At 38.2% G+C, this 21981-nt stretch overlaps 1 protein-coding gene across 1 annotated transcript; it reads left to right on the top strand.

Moving 5' to 3' along the window:
- Positions 1-2909: 2909 nt before the first annotated feature.
- On the top strand, positions 2910-21975 carry asl (argininosuccinate lyase). Its single transcript, XM_067424042.1, has 16 exons — positions 2910-3115; positions 3253-3447; positions 8495-8578; positions 8713-8769; positions 8860-8957; positions 9050-9127; positions 10223-10300; positions 11177-11229; positions 11432-11494; positions 11864-11978; positions 17297-17381; positions 18272-18331; positions 18407-18490; positions 21283-21363; positions 21453-21559; positions 21657-21975. The coding sequence occupies exons 1-16, from the start codon at positions 3101-3103 to the stop codon at positions 21799-21801; spliced, it is 1398 nt and encodes a 465-aa protein (XP_067280143.1). The 5' UTR covers positions 2910-3100; the 3' UTR covers positions 21802-21975.
- Positions 21976-21981: the final 6 nt, after the last annotated feature.

Raw genomic sequence — 21981 nt, forward strand, 5'->3', positions numbered from 1 at the left:
TCAATAATGATTATTATTCACAAGATTAAAGTAAAAATGTCAATGCATTTTTTTCTGTTTTCAATTGCCTTTATTTTAATCCTCAGACCAATTTATGTAACTCAGTAATATAATAATATTTCATTAACAAGAAGTGCAAAAGAATACTTACAAAACATCAAGGAACACATTTAATAAATGAGAACATCTTTTATATGGAACTATAGTGCAAATATTAGGCCCATAATCTATAAATCTTCTGTTCATTCAAATAGACTCATTATTAACAGTAAGTCAAGATAAAACATTTTGGTTATCGATTCTTTAGAACAAGAAATTCAAAACATTTCTATTATTAACATGTAATAACTGTGTAATTACCACAAAACAACATCTTAACTAAAGTTGTAATTTATCTAGATATACACAATACCTTGCTTTTCTTTTGGCAAGGTACTCTGCCCTTGCAACTGGATCACTTTTTAAAGATGTCATGAACTGGCGTTTAAAAAAAAAAAATTATACTGTTGTCTGAGGTAAACTAATGACATTTGTGTGGTTTTTACATTCAAAAACATCATAACTAATAAGTAATAGGCTATTTTCTACACTGGTTTTGAGGCTCTCTCCTAAACGGTGGGTTTTGATGGGCGTGTCACTGGAGACTTGAAAGTAAATGCCCATGGCTAGGATTGGATAAGATTAGCATATTTAATGAGCTTCAGCTCCCCTGTCAGTTCAGTTCACATGAGGGAGGGATTGTTTTGAAAGCGGCAACCAGAATGATTCTCTCAATCACAGGGCTCATAAACGTCTATATCAAACAAACACAATGATTTATTTCTCATCCACCCATGATTGATTGAAATATTTTTTTCTGTATTGCTTGGCCTGCCCAATCGGTGGATAGAAGCGCAAACCACACACACACACACACACACACACACACACACACACACACACACACACACACACACACACACACACACACGCACACACACACACACACACACGCACACACACACAGATGTGCTTATTCTGTAGAGGCGTGTTTCGTGAGTCGATGATGTCAGGATGAAGCACAAAACAGTTTGCTGGGCCTGGTGTCTATAAAAGCTTTTCTTTGTCAAACAAAGAAGTTTTCAGCTCGGAAACTTAAAGGATATTCTTATATTACCATGACCTTTTATGTATCAAAAGCTCAAGGGAAAGCTTATTTCTCAATTCATCACCCCTTTAAATGAGCTCTCTGTCGTGCTGTTTTCTCCTTGCTTGATAATTGCATCTACAAAAACAAATGAAAAAAGTTTAAAGATGCAATATGCAATTGTTTCAGTGTTGGTTATAGTCTTATATTCTTGAAGAATATGATTTTTAGATGGACAGTGTGCTCTTTAAATGGTTACCCATACCATAATAAAATAAAATAAAAATATATATATTTATTAAAATGTATTTAATATATTCAAAAACATGAATTAACATGACTTTTTTCAGTTCGTTTAACTGTAATTCTGGTCGCGATACCTGACATATTGGTCGCACCACCTTACATTTCAAACTCGATTTAAATCTAATAGGCATTCATTTGGACACCAATACAAATGTTTGACCATGTGCTCAAGGTTATACATATTTTTTTTTTTAAATCAAATACACATTTTTATAATAACAACACATTTTCAAAGTTTTCCAGGGGCCATACCGCCTGACATGATAAGTTGAATCAACCATTACTCAAAAATGTCAAATTATCTAATATTTATGGGAGGGTGACTAACCTAGTTTACTGCATCAAATTGGTCCTCTGGGGTCTTCTGTGTAATATTATTTGATGTCACATGGTTTTCTTAAAAAACATTGCATAAAATTGCATTTTTATGTCAATCGCCCTCCCTGACATTTGGAGAAGTCACATTTTTCGGACAAAAGCTTTTTAATTATTAAAATAGTTTTGAAATAGGACTTATACACAATTCCCCCTTATTTATAGAGACTTTAACATAAAACCATGCCAAACTATTTGATTAAGAATTTTTTACCTTGCAGTTTTGTTCTCTGGTTGCAGGTTCGGACTAGCCTGACAAGCCAGACCCACATCAAGATGTTTGAAAGCAGATTAAATTTGGGCAAATTAAATTTCAAACACCAAAACTCAAAAAAATCTATTGAATTTCAATAGAATGAAAAAGGTTTCTTATAAAGGAGCTATAGTAGATTAGTTTGATATGTCATGTATTTATTAAAATTAATTTTAGAAAAATAAATCATTTGGACACAAAAAATACAAGTCATGTCATTGATCCATATACTAGGATGACAGAGTTTTAATTTTTAGGTGAACTATTCCTTCAAGTATTACATTAGCTATAGCCTAGGCTACTGTTTTTGTTGTTTGTTTGTTTTTAATTGTTAAAAAAATGACTATAACATTCCCCCAACAAAATAAAACTCTCAAAACCCCAAAATGTAAACCTATCAGTAAATCCTGATATTGCAAGGTTTTAAAATACGGTGGAAGAAAGTCTATAGAAAAACATTGATTAAAAAAAAGGTAATATGGAATCATCCCGGATCAGCATATTTTGTGTAGAGAATGTGGCTACGTTTGAAAGTTATTAAACATAAAGGAAAGATTAACTACAACAGAGCACTTGCATGATTTAAAAAAAAAATACAATCGTATATTTATATGATGTAGGCTATACAGTAGCTTATAGTTCCTTCATTCTTATTTGTGTAACTTCTCGGATCAATGACACAGGGACATAGCGCCATCTACCTTTCCAAACAGGAAATGCAAGCTCTTTAGGGAGGCGGTTCTTCAGAGTGATTTACAGTGCCCGAAAAATGGCGCTTACGATTTTGGTTGGCTCGTGATCGCCTAATTTGCACATTTATGGGTGGAGCTTTCGCGTTCCCAAAATAAACGAGGAAGAAATGTTGCAATCTGCTGGATGTACAGGCTCTTACAGCAGGTCATTCTAATGAATCGGTGAAAGCATTCGGCACTGAATTGATGCTTTAATTATAATTTCCTCTTTCTGTTTTAATAAGCTTTAATTTTCCTTTTGTTCATCTCACATAAAGACTGCTTGAGAGTCAAGTCGAGACTGTTACAATGGCAAGTTCAGAGGTAAAGATGGCTCATCTTTCTAAAGTTTGTCCGCCTTAGTGCGTTTCTTTGTGTGTCTCAGGCTTGCCAAACCTCTCATGGCTTGCCGTATACGTATAACATTATAATGTTTATGTCCTTGGTTTTGTGTTGAACAGGGAAATAAACTATGGGGTGGTCGTTTTGTGGGAAACACCGACCCTATAATGGAAAAGTTCAATGCTTCAATCGCGTACGACCAGCGCATGTGGGAGGCTGATATTAAAGGGAGTAAAGCATATGTCAAAGCCTTACAGAAAGCAGGTCTGGTCACCCAAAACGAGATGGAACAGATTCTTACAGGCCTTGACAAGGTGATTATGATATATTCGTCACAATACCTGATCTTAAACCTGTCTGATAGCTTTTTTTAAGGTTATATGCGTGTTAACATATCATCTTTCTCATTAAAATAGGTATACATGTACCTCGTGTTTCTTTGTAAATATTTACCAGGATACTGTACCATAGTCCATTCCCCGTTCGACACCAATGCTTAATACATCACTGACAAAAATATGCCCTGACACAGTCATCTCCATGTGCACACAACATAGCCATGTGACAATGCTGTTGATGCCTATTGTAAAATTCACCAACGCTGTACAGTCATTCAACATGTGGCATTTTGCTCTGACAGCATAACAACCAGACAACAACGGGGGCTAGTTGTCACAATTTTCATTTGAAATTGATTATGTAAACATGGCCTGGTATTTAAATAGTAAAACAATTATAATAGCAAAAATCTAAAAGGTAATGTACAAACATATTAACTTATTGTTTTGACCAACAATTACTCTACTGTAACTGTACTGGCCTCATTGAGTCCAATTATCCAGCAAGTTAAACTTCAATAAACTTGTATTACACAATAATTCCTGGAACCACAAAGTCATGTTGAGTGTGCTTTTCTGTATGAATGGTGTGAAACTCAAAATACAAATACATAGACTTTTAAACTATATCCACATATTCATGTGAACACAATTGCCTTGACAAGCAAAAACATTATCAAGGATGTTAAAGGGATAGATCACCCAAAAAAATAAAATTGTCATCATTTACTTACCCTTAAATTCATACAGGTTTGGAACAGCATGAGGGTGAGTAAATGATGACAGAATTTTCATTTTTGAGTGAACTATCCCTTTAAGCATTGTCACATGAAGAAAAATGCTGTTCCAAACAATATCAAACATATATTTTCAGACAAAAAAAGGCCAGTAAAACTCTCACTACCACTAATCAAAGGCAGTTGTCACAGTTGCTTTGCGACATGAACAATACTCCATAGACTGTCCCATTTAACAACGATTGTTCCGACTTTTGCGTCCTTTGAAGGATGTAACCTTTGAATAGGGACACCAAGTATAGGTCTCTGCAGGATAGTAATAGGAGTTAGGCAAGGCCATAGTTTTTCACTCCGTACCTGATTTGCCCACATCATAGTGTGGGTGGGGTTTAGCGGTGGGGTCGGGGCGGGTGAAGGGGATAATTTTCATTGCATGTTATATAAACACCCATCAGTTTGAAAACACCCACAAATTTAGTAACGCCCACTTTTGTTCCAATGAGGCACACAGATTCTGACTTACAGGCTGATTCGCTGTCCCCTATTAATGAGGTCACACTCTAATCTTCCTGCTATACTACACATAGCCATACGAGGTCACTCGACCTCATATAATTGGCTGGGCCATATTTATAAATAAGGCTATTTTTCTTACAAAAACGCATTGCTTCGCTTCAGAAGGCCTTTTTATTAACCCCATGGAGCTGTGTGGATTAGTTTTATAATGGATGGATGTGCTTTTTGTGGGCTTAATTGAGGGTGAATAAATGATGGTATAATTTTAAGGTTTGGGTGAACTAACTCTTTAAGAGGCCACACTCTAATAAGTCCTAGTTTAAGAAAATTAAAAAGATCCATTCTGAGAATGGGCAGTAGTAAATATTTGTCAGAGACTTTCACAGAGACTTCGAGTTTATTTGACGACTTTCACTTCAACTTTCCTTATCATCCCATCTTCGCTGCTTTCACTATTCATTTCACTATTATGCCCATAGGCCATTCGTTCCTCCTGACTTGGTTCTCTTTAAGGACAACATTCCCTTCTTTAATGTTGGGTTCTTTACATGGCCTTTTCTGACGACATTGCAGAGTACACAGACACTCCTTACTCCATTGATACCAGAATTCATCAGCCAGCAACATGTTTCTACTGGTATTTCAGTATATCTTTTCCATTGATGTCAATGTTAGGAGAGGAATGTGTGCCCCTTTTGGGTTAACAGCACAGAGGGGTGTTTAGGATCAGATGAGGCGAGAGATTAAAGGGCATGCATTCATTATGGCCGTGACATCAGCTAAAAGTGTAGTTAGCACTTCATGAGTAAGTCGTGCTCTACTGGTCTGTAACAACATCCCCTGCAAAATGCGACATGCTACTCAAATCATGCACTCTCACATGTGAGGAGTGTTTGGCTGGACCACGCAATTAAAAGAAGCATCTCAGTGCATTAATGAAGCTTGAAAAACACTTTTCATCCACCACAACCGCCCTCATATGTAAGCTAGTAAACAGCAATGTAAGCAAGTAAACAACTGCTCATCTTTTACTGTTTACACAACCTCCTTGTGTACGCCTTGCTGACTCTTACCATGGACCATATTCATTGAAGGAAGGAAAAGAGGGTCTATTTGGAGTCAGATCACACATTTGTTGCTCCTTTACTTTCCTAAGTTTCCTACAGGTAACCCATTGGACTTGCATGGTGAATTCGTCCTTCAACTCATAATAGACCATTACTGTCAATGGTAGGATTCAGCTTTACAATTGGGCTTTGTTCGAAAAGGTTATAGTGTATTAGTATGCACTTGAATTCCTCTGAATAAACTTCCTGCGGCACATTCTGATCATTTCCTTATCTGCTCTTTTCAGAGAGTCCATGGCGATCCCCTTTTTGTGCCAACTAGCACAATCTCCTACTTTTATTGAATGAGCAAAACTGTAAGCAGTATGGTGAGCTACAGCCATGACTGCAGATTTACATCTGGAAAAATGCTCCCATCGGTTTGAACTGCCATTAAGAAAATGGGGTCGTGTAAGCCATGTGGTAGTGAAGAGCTTGGGAGCGGAAACTAAGCGTGCTTTTCTTCTGATAGCACATAATGGCACTGAACAAGTTCAGTAGTTTGCCTGATTCTCTGTACTCCATTAATTATGTATCAAAATATCAATAAGCATTGAGACTGGTTATTAATTTAACCCAGGTCAACTTGGCTATCCATGTAGAAGTGATTTACTCAAATTTTACCTCTATTTCTGAATCACCGCTGTGCACATTTCCAGCCTTGGAATGGTAAAATAAGGCGGAGGGTCTAGTCTCAACTTTCCCAGTGCAAATCCCACGTCTCTGAGAAGTGCCGAAATGACCTTAAAGAAACTGTATGTAAGAAATGTATTTCAATGAATCATAAAATGGCCCTGATATGTCACTAGACATTAAGAAATCATGTTAATTTCAAATACTTATATCACTGACAACAGTAGTCCGGCCAGGATATTGTCATTTAAAAGTTGTTGTTAAAGTTCTCAACGGATGTTGATGTTGACATGTTTTGTTTTGGCCTGAAGCTCCACCCTCCACCTATCTACCAATCACAAAGTCCACAGCTACAGCTACAAACGTTCCTGCTGGATCTTGCAGCCAATCTGCCAACCTCTAGTCAGGAGAGAGGAGGAGAAAGGATACACCTGCAGTACCAGTTTTGGCCACAATCTTGCATACACTTCCTTTAACAGAAGCATCTGAAAAGAAAAAAATCCTTCTTCTATAAGTATCGTTGCCAAGAAAACCAGGATCGAAAGGCTATTTCCCAAACACATGCACTCTCATCCTGTAGTTGACAACTTTTGTTGGATCATTGTCTCGATACCACAGAAACCTCAGAAAATCTCTATAATCATGGATGAGGAAGCCGTGGAATACTGCTGAATATTCGCTGTAATCGCTACTGGGTTTTCCTAAGTTTCAAAAGAACACCTAACACATCATTGTGTGAAATATCATTAAAACTTGGCACTAGAGTCACATTACCATAATATCACCTATTATTAGCAAGCCCAAGTACAGTTTTTGTGTGAATGCTGTATGAGTCTATGAGTCACTCTTAGTAAGTCCCTGCTTAACAGGATTTCAGCATTTTCATCAAGAGATGGTATCTCATGAACTATGGACTTAATGTGACGGGGGACAGGCAGCTGCTGCCGGAGTAGGGATGTCTTCCATATTGTCATAAATGGTACATTCCAGGAGTGTGGGCAGTTGAATAGGCTATTATGTAGCCAACAAACCAAACATATTTTTGAGCAGGACTTTAAATCCTTTGCCACATACCTCTCTGTGCATTTAGGTGAAACATCAACATCTGATTTCTTCCTTCTCCCCAACATGCTGTGCACAAAAAAGAGGAGGCTTAAAAAGCCATGGCGCTTGTCCTGAGTGATGGGCTAATGGATGTCTATCACTTTGGCATTAAGAACATTGTCTCAATGTCGAGCTTGTGTTTGATACACAACATGCGCAGCCCTGCATCAGCTATTCCGCCAAGACCAAATACATTAAATGTGCTAATGGTAGCTAGCGGTTGAAATGACAGCTAGTGGTTGAAATGGGTTGAAATGGGAAATTCAAAATATTGTTTGCCCCGTTCTCTCCTCCTCAAATTTGATGCTTATGCAGGTTGCCAGTTTGGGGATAAGCAACAGAAATGAGTACAGATGAGAGAGAAATAGAAGGTGAAGAGACTTACACACTGTTGATGAGTTTCTTTTTCCATGTTTTAATGTGCATCTGTTCATTGAGATTTTTAGATGGATGCCGAGGGTTTTTAGGTCAGGTAGAATCTGCGATCTCTGATGCAGTTTGTTTCCTGGCTTCCTTAGCAGCAATACACTGTGTTTTCCTCCAACTGGCAACCTGTGGAAATACTATTGGGTAAATTGGCAACATGTGTTATTGCACAGACCAAAACAAAAACAGAAATTCAGACACGGAAAGCACATTTCAAAGTAAAATAATTGGCTGTAGCTTGGTTTTTCGGAGAACCGAGTATGTGAACTTAGCATGTTTCCTTAATATCTGCAAACATTAAGGTATTTTTATGCTTTAGTATGGTCAAAAACTACAGTTAATATACAGCACTTTTAATATTACCATGTCAATCTTCCCGAGAGTTGTCAACATATGACAGAAATATAGTACATTTCAGTAAAAAAAACTAATGATAAGAAATTAAAAAGAGTTATCACACATTTTACTTCATTGTCAAGATATATCTTTACTCTTTATCAGGTTTTTGATGAGTGGTCCAAAGGCGAGTTCAAGATCAAAGCAGGAGACGAGGATATTCACACAGCCAATGAACGCAGGCTGAAGGTAAAAAACAACAACAACGACACTCTCCTCAGTCCTTCTACTTTCATTGATCACCACACCATGAGGTCTAGTTTAAAATTCTGTTTTATGACAGGATCCAAAATGTCAGTCAATATTCATGTCTTCTTTTAAAGGAATTTATTGGTGATGCAGCTGGAAAGCTTCACACAGGCAGGAGCAGAAATGATCAGGTTTGGTTTGGACGAATTTGGTCACATGATATTTCCTATGCAGGCGTGGCATATCTTGTTGACTGAACAGATTTTATTTGTTGGATATAGGTTGCAACGGATATGCGGCTCTGGCTACGGGACGCTATTACTACTCTGAAGGGGCTAGCTTTGCAGCTCATCAACACTATGGTGGAAAGAGCTGCAGCGTAAGAATGCCCAGTAATCTAGACCTGTAGAGATCTGACTAATGTACAATTACCAAACACACACAGCAAACTATCTTCCTTTTTCCAATCAGAGAAATTGACATCCTTTGCCCTGGATACACTCACATGCAGAGGGCCCAGCCAATCAGATGGAGTCACTGGATTCTCAGGTGCATTTCAAAAAAGAATTCAGTCTTAAAGGGATAGTATTTAGAAGAATATTCGTAACCAGTGGCTAACAGTTGACTTCATTATCATGGAGAAAAAATACTATGGCAGGCAATGGGGTCCATCAACTCTTGGTTACTGACATTCTTCAAAATATCTTCTTTTGTGTTCAGCAGAAGAAAGAAATTCATACAGGTTTGGTACTTGAGGGTGAATAAATGATGACAGAATTTTTATGTTTGGCTGAACTATCCCTTTAATTATGTTCTACTCAAGGCAACATAACCAGTAACCAGTGTTGGGCATAATACATTACAAGTCACGTGAGTTCCATAATCTGCTCCGCTGAGATGCATCGGCTGTTTTGCATCAGTGCATCAGCTGTTCAAACTCCCCTCGCTGCTAACGGCCACGATATAAACAGCGCGCATCTTCAAACAGATTCAGTTCGCTCCTAAACTGCTGTTTCTAGCTCTTCACTGCCCACCACCTCCCCAGCTCCCCAGTGTATAATGTGGCATTTTACTTTGTCATCGTTGCTGCTCTGTTCATTGGGGAAATAGTTCAGCTCTCACAGCCCTAAACTGTGCGAGCGTTCCCTAATGCTGCTGCTGTCCTCTGACTCTCTGCTATTTCATGGTGCTCAAGAAAGGTCAGAGGACTCCCTGAACAGAGCCATACCGCCAAAACATTCAATTAATAATTATCAACTTGAATTGGAATTTATTCAAAAATTCATTTTTATTTTGTTCTTGACTTAATAGACCTGACAGAACTAGTAAAATAACGCATAACTGAACACATCTGAAAAGTTTGTGAACTGCACCCTCTACTGTACAGGCATAAATTAGCATTTTCTGAATGGAGGGACATTCACAAAAAAAAAAAAAAAAAATCAAACAAGCAAGCCCAGTCTAGCAGAAAAAAGTGGTACACAAATAATTTAACTCATTACTTTCCACAAAAAAGTAAGTATTGGAATTAGTTACTTTCTTTAGGGAGTAACAATATTGTAATGCATTCCCAACACTGGTCATGCCCTTGTATAATATGGACTTCTGGTCACAATTGTTTAATGTTGTCATCATTTCTCATAGTCATGCAGTGGCTCTAAGCAGGGATGTTGAGCGGCTGGAGGACATCAGAAAACGTGTTAATGTGATGCCCCTAGGAAGGTTAGTTTGGTGTAAATACACTACTGTAATATTGTAATAAACAGTAAGGGGCGTGAGAGCGCAATTCCAATAAAGCGCCGAAGTGAGTGGAAAGTTCTATGCTTGATCTACTGACGATGTGCAAATTAAAGAACACAGATGCAGCTGAATAATTTCCATTATGACCAATGCAATCTATCAAGAGTAGTGCAAATTATCATCTGGTTTAAGATATGCTTTTTTTGAGCTATAAATAATGGCACAAATACAAGTAAATTGACTAGCGCAAACCTTAGTAAATCACCTTACTTGATTGATTTAAATACTCTTCTCCCATACATTTTGCATCTGAAAGGAAACTCCTAAAAATGCATATGCAATAAAGTCGGCTGCAAAAATAACTCTGTCCCCGCCTTTTCAGTGCTAATTTTTCAATGCGTTATTAGTAAATCCTGGCAGTAGTTTTTTAACGACAAAAGATAGTTTGCGCTGCCACAAGCTGTTAGTAAATCTGTCACCCAGTATCTAAAATAAGTATCTTCTGCTCACCAAAGCTGCAAATATATGTAGATTTGGTTCTCAAGAAACAATTCTTATTATTATTGATGTTAAAACACTTGTGTTGCTTTATATTTTTGTGGAAAATTTGCTAAAAAATAATGTGAATTCATTGATGAGCATTCAAAGGTATTTTATTTGAGTTGCTAATCTTTTGGATCCCTATAAATGTATACTGAAACTTTAGAGGATCATTTTTAATGCATCCTTGCTAACCAATAGTATTTATTTATTTCAAACCAAAACCAAAATCTGCTGTGTACATACTTCGCTCACATTTTTATTGTATTAAATAGATCTTTTTGAGATGTATATATGATGTATATGTTTGCCTTGCAGTGGAGCAATTGCTGGGAATCCCTTCAACATTGATAGAGAATTTCTTCGTCAAGGTTGACATCATTTTGTAAATTTGCTTTCCTGTTATTTATGTTTTCATATTAAATATTAATGCGAGTTCAAGTATTTTCCCATATAGTTAATGATTCGTAAAGTATGTTCTTGTGATATATCCTTTGTGTGTAATACAGGTGAAACTAGTGACCTGTTTGAACGTTTCCATCTGATTTATATATATATTTTATCACTCCCCAGAGCTAAATTTTGACAGGATCAGTATTAACAGCATGGATGCTACTGGACAGAGGGATTTTGTTGGTATGTATGATCGTGCTTAAAAAGAACAAAAAAAAGAGTATGATAAGTTAAAGACATCATTGCAATAAAAGAGATTGTTTACTCAAAAATGAAAATTCTGTCATCATTTACTGACCCTCATGTCGTTCCAAACATGTATGACTTTCATTTATATGTGGAACATAAAGATTATATATTTTTTCGGTCCATACAATAGAAGTCAATGGTCACCAAAACTTTGGTTAGTCGCCGCCTTTAAAATATATTTTATGTTTCACAGAAGAAAGAAAGTCCTACAGGTGTAGAACAACATGGTGACTAAATGATAGAATATCATTTTTGGTGGAACCACCCCTTTAACTGAATGTGTTTGTGTATGGTTTTGGACAGTGGAGTTTCTCTTCTGGGGATCAATGTGTCTCACACACCTTAGCAAGATGGCAGAGGATCTGATTTTGTACAGTACCAAGGAATTCTCCTTCGTCACTCTGACTGATGCGTACAGGTGAGGACAGTACATTATCCATAATGGGAAGCAGTGGTTAATCCAAAAAAAAGAATAAAAAAAGATTTAAAACTGTGTATGCACCCATGACATGTATGAGCTCTTGGCTCATGGTTTAAATCTGACCTTGGTCATGTTTCAGTCCCATCCCTGTCTGTGCTGTACTGTCCAGTCAGTCAATTCAAAAAGACCCATGTTTCTTGAACAGCAAATCAACATATTATAATGATTTCTGAAGGATCTGTCATGGGTTGCTGTGGTATATAGATAATGAAGACAAGGGATTTGAGACTTTACTACAGGTCTTTACTACAGGAAAAAGAAACACAACCACATACAACCTGATGTTAAACAAAAACATTGCAGGATAGGGATCCGTTCTTTGTACGCTAAAAGGTCCCGTTCTTCGCGATTCCATCTTTCAAACTTTAGTTAGTGTGTAATGTTGCTGTTAGACCATAAATAATACCTGTAAAATTATAAAGCTCAAAGTTCAATGCCAAGCGAGATATTTTAATGAACAGAAGTTCCCTTTCAAAGCCTACAGCGAACGGCCGGTTTGGACTACAGCAGGAAGTGCAGGGATGTAATGACGTCACTAGAACCATTTGTTGACTAACCCTCCACCCACAAGTACACGCAAAATAGGGGGCGTGGTCTTGTTGCTCGTTATGGTAAGAGGCGGGACCTTTTCGGGCAAAGTGTGCTAAGCTGCTGTCCAATCACAACACGGGAAGCGCTGGCCCAATCAGAACTCGTTACGTGTTTCTGAAGGAGGGACTTCATAGAACAAGGAAATCATCAGGCCATTTTTAGGACAGAGAAAACAGCGCTGTACAGATAAGTAAATTGTGTGAAAAATACTGTGTTTTGTACACTTGAAACATGAACTCATGTTATATTGCACACTGTAAACATAATCAAAGCTTCAAAAACACGCGAAGAACGGGACCTTTAATACATCTTAGATGATTTAATAGATCCCAGATCTTTTAATAGTGATAACTTCTAAACAAATTTGTGGACAGGATTAAAATATGTAGATTAAATTGTCTGAGACTACTGGGCGTTCCTGTGTTCCCTGAAGAGGGCAGATGCAGCAAAACTTGAAAACCACAATCAGCAATGCAGCAATTGGCTGGCAGCAAGACAGCAATGTCTTTAATTGACATCATGTAATTAAAAAAAAAAGCCACCTGGCAAAAAACTTGACAAATTAATTAAAATAAATCTCAGATTAACTACACAGCATGTGTGTGTAAGACTCTTAATACAACTATAAAGTAATTATTCTATCAAAATAAATCTCTCAATGAAGTAGCTGTGTCTGTAGTATTATATACAACATTATAATATTATTTTCAAATACATTTTTACATTATTATTGTTGTTATTATTTAAAATGATTATTTTAACGTTTGTAGCTGCAGCTGTGGTAACTAGAGCAGAGCTGGCAACCCGGATGCCAAAACACTACTGACTTTGTGATTGGTAGATAGGTGGAGGGTGGAGCATCAGGCCAAAACACAACATGACAACATCAACATCAGTTGAGGGCTGCAACACTGTTGTCAGTGATATAAGTATTTGAAATGAGCATGATATCTTAATGTCTAGTGACACATCAGGGCCATTTTATGATTCATTGAAATACATTTCTTACATACAGTTCCTTTAAAAAGATGAAATTGAATCCTGTTTACATGAAATAAGTCTGCTCCCAAGCAGCTTTAATTTTACAGACCGGTTGCAATGACAGCAAGTGCCAGGATGAGCTTCGAAGAACCAAACAATCCAAAATCCAGCTAACTGAGTTGGCAACATATGAAGAGCGGACCCCAGGGGACAGACTGAAACTGAGGGTTGAAATACACAAGGGGAAACAAGGAGCTGATGAGATAATTAACAAAACACACCTGAACTGAAACCTCAAATCAATATGTGAACATAAAAAACAGGCAAAGGATGACAGAACTAATTAACAATTCGGAAAACTGGAACAAAAACCTCACGTCAATCTTGAGCACCTATAGAGTGGTATTGCATCCTCCATATCTCCGAGAAGTCTTTAGTTTTATTATATTTATAAAAGAAAGATAGGCTGTACCGAGTCTTTCCGGAAAAAAAACGAGCGGCTGTAGGCGTATCGTGTGGGCGAAGCTAAAGAATGACGAGCGCGCAGCTACTGCACGAGAGTTTCTGAAAGCTGTCATCCTCAAGCATGGAGATGAAAACGTTACCCTAAATAAACCCTGGCTATCAATCAGATTCAACTAATGCATATATGATCCAGAATCAGATCCGGAGGCTGAAATAAATTAAACAGGAGAAACAGCAGCAGCAGGACGTCCGTCTCTGTGGTATGTACTGTATTTAGTGGCCTGTCAACATTTGAGTGGGTTTACTCGTGGTATATGATGACATGATTTGGTTTATGGACTATTGTATGCGACTAAACCTTAGCAGTAGCAAGCCAAACGGTTTTGCACGTCAGATAGTGTATAAAAAAACAATGGAGTAACATTAGCACATTTGAATGAAGAAGCACACTTTGTGAGAACGTCCCCTAGCCTAGGTTGATGTTTGGGTGGTTTTACAATAAACAAACTGACAAATTAGTCATCTAAACAAATGTATTTAAACACACACCATACATTGCATGCTCCATTGATAAATTCACTAACATTATACACGATCGTGTTGTTTACTGATGTTTACTTACGCGACGATAGCCAACAACAGACATTTGAAGCAGTTTTACTCACCGCCTGTTTCCAAAGCAGGACCGAACCTTTATCGCTGGGACCGCTCCGTCAAAAACACGCTTCTTGTTGATTTGGTGAAGTCCTTTGACAGCAGAGACCGTGGAGATCCACTATTGCGACACGACCGAAGCGTGATGTGAGGCTTCTCATCATTTCTGCGTTCAAATCGGTTCAAAATACTCCATCAAATGTCCAACTTAGTGTTTGAAACTTTGTCCACGTTTAGGATGGGAATCCAAGTCTTTAACAGTGTAAAAAGCTCAGTATGCATGAAACAGCATCCCCCCCCCCCTAAGTTTTTCCAACCTTCGTGAACATAAAAGACTGAATTTGACGTACTTAGCCATCAAGTGCAAAGCTTCTTTTTTGTCTTATTAACTTACAACATTTTGCCTAATGGTTTGACCTCAAGAGTTTGTCTTGTGTGTAGGGCCCATAACACCCCATAATGTCAGCAGACAGAGATCATTAATTTGAAGCCCCTGGGTTAACAGCATTTCTCCTTACATGTTCTGCGTTATTTTTACCTCACTTGCCACGTACGAACATTTTCATCATGAAACTGCAGGAGCTGGTGGCTTGTGCTTTAGGCAGAATTGCAAATTAATGAGTCTTTATTCAGATGACTTTTATAGTAAAGTTGCAAAATGTCAGTGAGTGTGCATGTACGTGTTCCTGTTCCTGTCATTACAAACTTTCCGTTGTTAGAGCAAATCAATTTTCTTCTACTATAATTCTTTATGGCCTGTGAAATGTTCAGTCTGTTAACATTAACTGATTTATCTTTATTAACCATAAGCTGGCTGCTCCACTGGTACTGACCTTAGTTAACTAGTAAATGCTCGCTCAGAAATAATTATTACCTATTTATTAAGACCAATACCATGTTAGGTAAAGCTGAGTGTAGGATTCAAACGGGTTGTCTTAACGGGGGGGATGACATGCAACACAGTTTAGTTTAATTTCTTTTCTTATTTTCTGCCAAAAGTGCTGTACATAACAATCAAGAAAACCAAACAAAGACAATACTAACACAACAACATAAAAGGCTCATATTTATTTATTTCCTGGGTCAGACTCAAAAGCCAAGATGTAAAAGTACTTCTTCAAAGCCATTTTAAAGGCATCCAAAGTAGAGGCAGAGCAGATGGAGGAGAATGGTTAGTTATTCTATAAACTGCTACGGCAATGGCTGTTTGTTTGAGTCTGGGCTTTTAGGTAAAGCAAATTTATCGGACGATCTCAAATTTTTTACCGGCTGGTGTAGAATAACAAGATCTGACAGATAAGAGGGAGCGAGAGCAGTTAAAATGTAAAGAAAAATTATTCATGGGGCCTTGAAGTCGATCCAATATCTGATAGGTAACCATTGAAGGGAAGTTAAAATCAGCGATTCTGTGCCTTTTTCTCATACCAGTCAATAGTCTAGCAGCGGCGTTTTGAACCAGCCGCAATCGATTCATCAGTGCCTGGGAGAGTCCTAAATACACAACATTACATAGTATAGTTTGGATGATATAAAAGCATGGATGATCAACTCCAGATATCTAGATGAGAGCATAGGTTTTATCTTAGCAATTTTCACCAGTTCAGGTTTCAATAGTTTTCACCACAGCATTTAAGGGAAAGTTCACCTAAAAATGAAAATGCAATGTTTACCTGCTTACCCCCACTGCACCCAAAATGTAGGTGTCTTTGTTTCTTCAGTAGAACAAAAATTAAGATTTTTTTATTCCAACCATTGCAGTCTCCTAGTCATAATGCATGTGAATGGGTAATAACTCTATGAGAGTTAAAAAATATATATGCTTGGAGAACATGCACAAAAGTTTGACCTTGCCAGACGGAAGTAATAGAATGGTAAAACTAGATGAGATTTCGTCTGGATATGAGGTAAAAAAAAAAACGTCAGTTTGTGTCTTAAAACATTAATGTATTTTCACGAGCAGCAGGGTTTTTGTGCATGTTGTCCAAGGATGTTTTTTTTTTTTTACTGCCATAGAATTGTTACCCATTCGCATGCATTATATGAATGGCACACTGCAATGGTTGAAGTTAAAAAACGTCATTTGTGTTCTACTGAAGAAACAAAGAAACCTACATCTTGGATGCACTGGGGGTAGGCCGATAAACTTTTGAAACATAAACATTTTTTCACAACTATCCCTTGTCAACTTATACACTTGTAAAATACACCCAGATTTTTTGCATATGGGTGAACATTTCTAAACAGACGAAGATGAAGCTGGTCGAGTAACAGGTAACCACAGGAAAGGTAGACAAAGCCCTTGAGTTGAAGAAACGATCTGCTGAAGTCCTTTGTAGAGAGACGTAAAAGAAAGAAGGGTTCACCCATAAGAACGCATATAAAGCTATTGACATAAGTGAAAACCAACGACAGGCCAGCAAACAGCTCATTGCCAAGTAGCCTTGGGACACTGAAACTGAACACGAGCTGGCTGATGTATACTGAGGGATTCAATCCACTTCTGCTTTGTATGTGGGCCTAGTGTGTGTAGTTAATCAGAGCTGTTGTGTTGTTTGCAAGAGCAGCACTGGGAGCAGTTTAATGCCTCAGAAGAAGAACGCAGACAGCCTGGAGCTCATCCGCAGCAAAGCAGGACGAGTGTTCGGCAGAGTAAGATAAAACACTGACTAATGAAGCCAACATGAAACATGAATACTGGCCTACAGAGATAATCACGTCATTAAAATAACTGCCCTTATGATTAAGGTCAGTCTATGGGAAATTTAGCAATTAGGAGAAGGGCTGTCAATTTAATGTAATTATTAATTTAGGGACGCACAAACAGGCTACATAATGGTACCATCTGGTTCTCAGATAATGTATATGTTATGGCGTATGCTTATTTCTCCTATTATACATTTCGATTACCTTCACTGTCATTAAACTCTCACTTAATCTTTAAAAACATAAATCATTTAATAATATTGTTAAATGTCATCTTTAGAAAATCTCAAAATGATTATTTGGGTATCTTTATTTTAACTACTATGCACTAATATTCAAATTACTCATTTGGTACAATGCACTTATTATGTATATTATACATGTATATACGTACATTTTTAAAAATACCTGCATGGAATTACAGCTGTAATTGATTTTTATAATCTATTATTAAACAGTTGACCCTTCCCTTACACTATAACATACAGTTAAACATAGCCATACCAGTAAACCTGTCTCTAAGCTTACCCGTATCCCACCTCAATAGAAGTTTTGCAAAACAATATGAACACTGTACATTGTACTTATATTTTGTAAGTGCAAAATCAATACAAGTGAGACTTATTATTCATCTTTCATACATTATAATGTTTTGCCTAAATTAACTTCAAAAGGGATCATATTTAATAATACAAATATTCGAATATTGTTATGGGCATGAAATTAATTATTAGCTTATCGGACAGAATTTTTATAACACTAATTCACTCAAATTTATGATTAACAATTTTTCAAACTGTCAGGGTTTATCTAATTTAAATTTCATTGTAATACAGTGTGCAGGGTTTCTGATGACCCTCAAAGGCTTACCCAGCACATACAACAAAGACCTACAGGTATGTCCATAATAGCCAAAGAATGTGATTATTTTGCTTTCAACTGTCCTCTGATTATATGTTTTATCACTGCAGGAGGATAAGGAGGCCATGTTTGACACATATGATACATTAGATGCTGTGCTACAGGTGGCGACTGGCGTCATCTCAACTCTAAAGGTGAGAGATGGGATATAATAATAATAGATTTTATTTATAATGCACTTTTCATTCCGAAGAATCTCAAAGTGCAACAAGGGGGGGGGGGGGGGGGGGGAATAACAACCAAAAATGAATAACAAGTAAAAATATAGAATACTACAAACAATCAACCAACACAGAAAACAGAACAGAAACAGAGCTGATGGTGGACAGAAAACAGCTGATGGTGGAAGTCTCTGTAAGCTCCGCAGCACACTGTGGTCCACTCCATGTTTAAGATTTCTCCCAGCGGCAGTGTCCCGATGACATCGCCGAGCACGACAGCTGAAGACCAGATGATGGGTCTTCTTCATGATGATTCAAACGACGGGGACCGCTGCAGCACCATGCAGGAGGCAGAACATTCCTCCGGGCACTTCTGTGGACACACCGGGGCTGGCGCAGATGTCCAAGCCGCTCCACGGTCGCAATGCAGGACGGAACAGCGGCGCAGCCGAGAAGCAGAACATCCCAACATCATGCCGGACGCCGACGACGAGAGCTCGGATGACGCTAGCCCGGTGCAAACTTCAGCCACCATGCAGCTTAAGCCCAAGGGAGACCACCAGTGAGCAGCCGCGGCGAGAAACATCAAATGTCCTCCAAACCAGAAACCAACCGCAGCAATTCAAACATAAACATTAAAGAAGCGGTGGAAAACGGCGAAACGACGAACAACGACCTCTCAGTGGCTGCCAGCAATCAGCAACAGTCCCAATTGTAGCTCTGACTGTTAGACTAGTCACAAACATACGGAAATAAAATAAAATCTAAATCTAATAGTACATTAACATGATTTGTTGTGGGTGGAGAAGCGGCGAACAGACAACGCCAGCGTCCTCTCCCCCACGTAAACTGTAATATACTACATGTTGCTTTGTCATGGACAGTTAGCCTAGAAATCTAGATCCACCCTAGCGGCAGCAAATCTAATCTGCCGCAAGTGTCGTCTAGAAACTCTCAGTTTTGAGCTGTAAAAACCAAACTTTGGTCGGGCCAATCACATTGTGTATAGAGTCGGTGGCCGGGGCTTAATATAATGACAGCAGAGTTGCGCTTGCGTAGCCTAGAAATCTAGACGCACCCTAGCGGCAGCAAATCTAATCTGCCGCTGCGAGTGTCGTCTAGTAACTCTCAATACCCATCTGAGCTGTAAACGCTAAACTCTTGTCCAATCACATCGTGTATAGAGTCGGTGGGCGGGGCTTAACATAATGACGGCAGAGTTGCGCTTGCGTGCTTCTAGTAAACACAGAAACTGGCGAACGGCGGTCATCGAATAAGCTTTGACCGCGACTCTGGAAGACTTGGAATTAAGCTTTTCTCTAAGAAAAGAACAAAGAACGGCACTGAAGTCATTCTTAAGAAGGGAAGATGTGTTTAGAGTGTTTTGGAGTTTCGGATACAGCAAATGTTTAATCTATCAACGAGCTCTGCTTCACCTTCGTTGCTCTGGTTGGTGTAGCTCTATCCTATCGTGTGCAGAGGGAGTTTGAAAGACAACCGTTTATCCCGCCCCTCGGATTGAGCCCTGCCAATGGTGAGTTTCCAGACCAAACATCTTGATGTGGGTCTGGCTTGTCAGGCTAGCGTTTGAGTGCTTTTAGTAAACACAGAAACTGGCGAACGGCGGTCTTTCGAATCAGCTTTGACCGTGAATCTGGAAGACTTGGAGTTAAGCTTTTCTCTGAGAAAAGAACAAAGAACGGCACTGAAGTCATTCTTAAAAAGGGAAGATGTGTTCGGAGTTTTGCCGACTGGATACAGCGAAGGTTTAATCTATCAGCTCCGCTTCACGAGCTCTGGTTTGTTGTATCGCTGTCCTATTGCATGCAGAGGGAGTTTGAAAGACAACCTTTTGTCCCACCCCTGGGATTGAGCCCTGCCAATGGTGAGTTTCCAGACCAAACATCTTCATGTGGGTCTGGCTTGTCAGGCTAATGGACAGTAGCAATTAAGAACAAAACTGTTAGATAATTAGCCAGTAGTAGAAATGCTGAATAATATGGGAAAATGTTGTGCAAAAATATTGTCTGTTGAGCAATATTAGGAACTGTTGTTTTATTTCTTGAGTGATAGATATTAAAGGGATAGTTTGCCCAAAATGTAAAATTTGTCACTAATTACTCACCTTCATGTTATTCCAAATCCATACATTGATTCATCTTTAGACAAATGAAGATCTTTAGACGAATGAGACACAATCGCTTTATAATCGCAATTTAAAATGCAATTATTATTATTTTATTTTATTTTTTTCAAATGAAATGTGTGTGTATATAACATTTTGTGTTTACGTATTAATATGACGTAATGAACATCATTGGTTCTTGCGGAAGCGCAAATGAACTGCGTAACACGAGAATGAACCTCATTGGTTCTCCTGCGTCAAGTGAACGTGCTTGAGCTTCCGTTTACCACATATGATGTGTGTGTTGATGAATGTTTATATACTGTATGTGAATAAAGGCCTAAAATTTAATCTGTTCATCAGATAAAGCGATCGTGTCTGTTCATAAAATTTGGACTACACAACTCAATTCACCTTATGATCTCTCTTTATGAACTTTTTGAAGCGTCAAAGTCATAGTTCTGTAGATTGTCAACAGAGGGACCGAAATCTCTTTTGCATCAAAGAGCTCTCCATTTGGGCTGTGAAGATGAACAAAAGTCTTTTACAAGTTTGGAACGACACAAGGGAGAGTAATTTATGACAGAATTAAATTTTGGTGTAAACCAATCCCCCACACACATACTTTTCCATTCCCCAGGTCAATCAAGTAAAGATGGAATCAGCCCTTAGCCCAGATATGCTGGCCACTGATCTTGCCTACTACCTGGTCAGAAAGGGAGTGAGTCAATCAGTTAATCTACTTATAGTATATAGCTTTTCCATTTCAATTAAGCTGAATAAAATCTGATATATACATATATATCAAAGATGCCTTTCAGAGACGCCCACAGTTGTGCTGGAAAAGCTGTCTATATCGCAGAGACTAAGAACGTCAGTCTGTATAATCTCACTGTAGAGGACCTTCAAACAGTCAGGTCAGCAGGTTCATTCAAACAATAATGCCATATAGAAGTATTTGAAATGCTTTTTATCTTTATTTACTTCATTATTTGTTTCTCTCTTTCTTTCCAGCCCTTTGTTTGACAAGGATGTTTCTTTAGTGTGGGACTACATCAGAAGCGTTGAACAGTACAGCGCACCTGGTGGCACGGCGAAGAGTAGCGTCACAGCTCAAATCGAGCACTTTAGAACCTGGTTACAGGCACAAAAACAGTAACCATAGTCTCCAGGTCAATAGTAGGTGCTCTTTCTTCAGAGATGAATTTGGCATGATATGCCTGTTAATATTGAAGTCAAGAGTTTGCCTGTGTGTTACCTGTAAGGAGAGTTTCATTGGTTCAGGATTGTATATGACAAGCAATGTGTACAATTAAATATTGCTACAAATGAATTTGTG

Source organism: Pseudorasbora parva, chromosome 18 (assembly GCF_024679245.1).
Source record: "Pseudorasbora parva isolate DD20220531a chromosome 18, ASM2467924v1, whole genome shotgun sequence".
Lineage (NCBI taxonomy): Eukaryota > Metazoa > Chordata > Actinopteri > Cypriniformes > Gobionidae > Pseudorasbora > Pseudorasbora parva.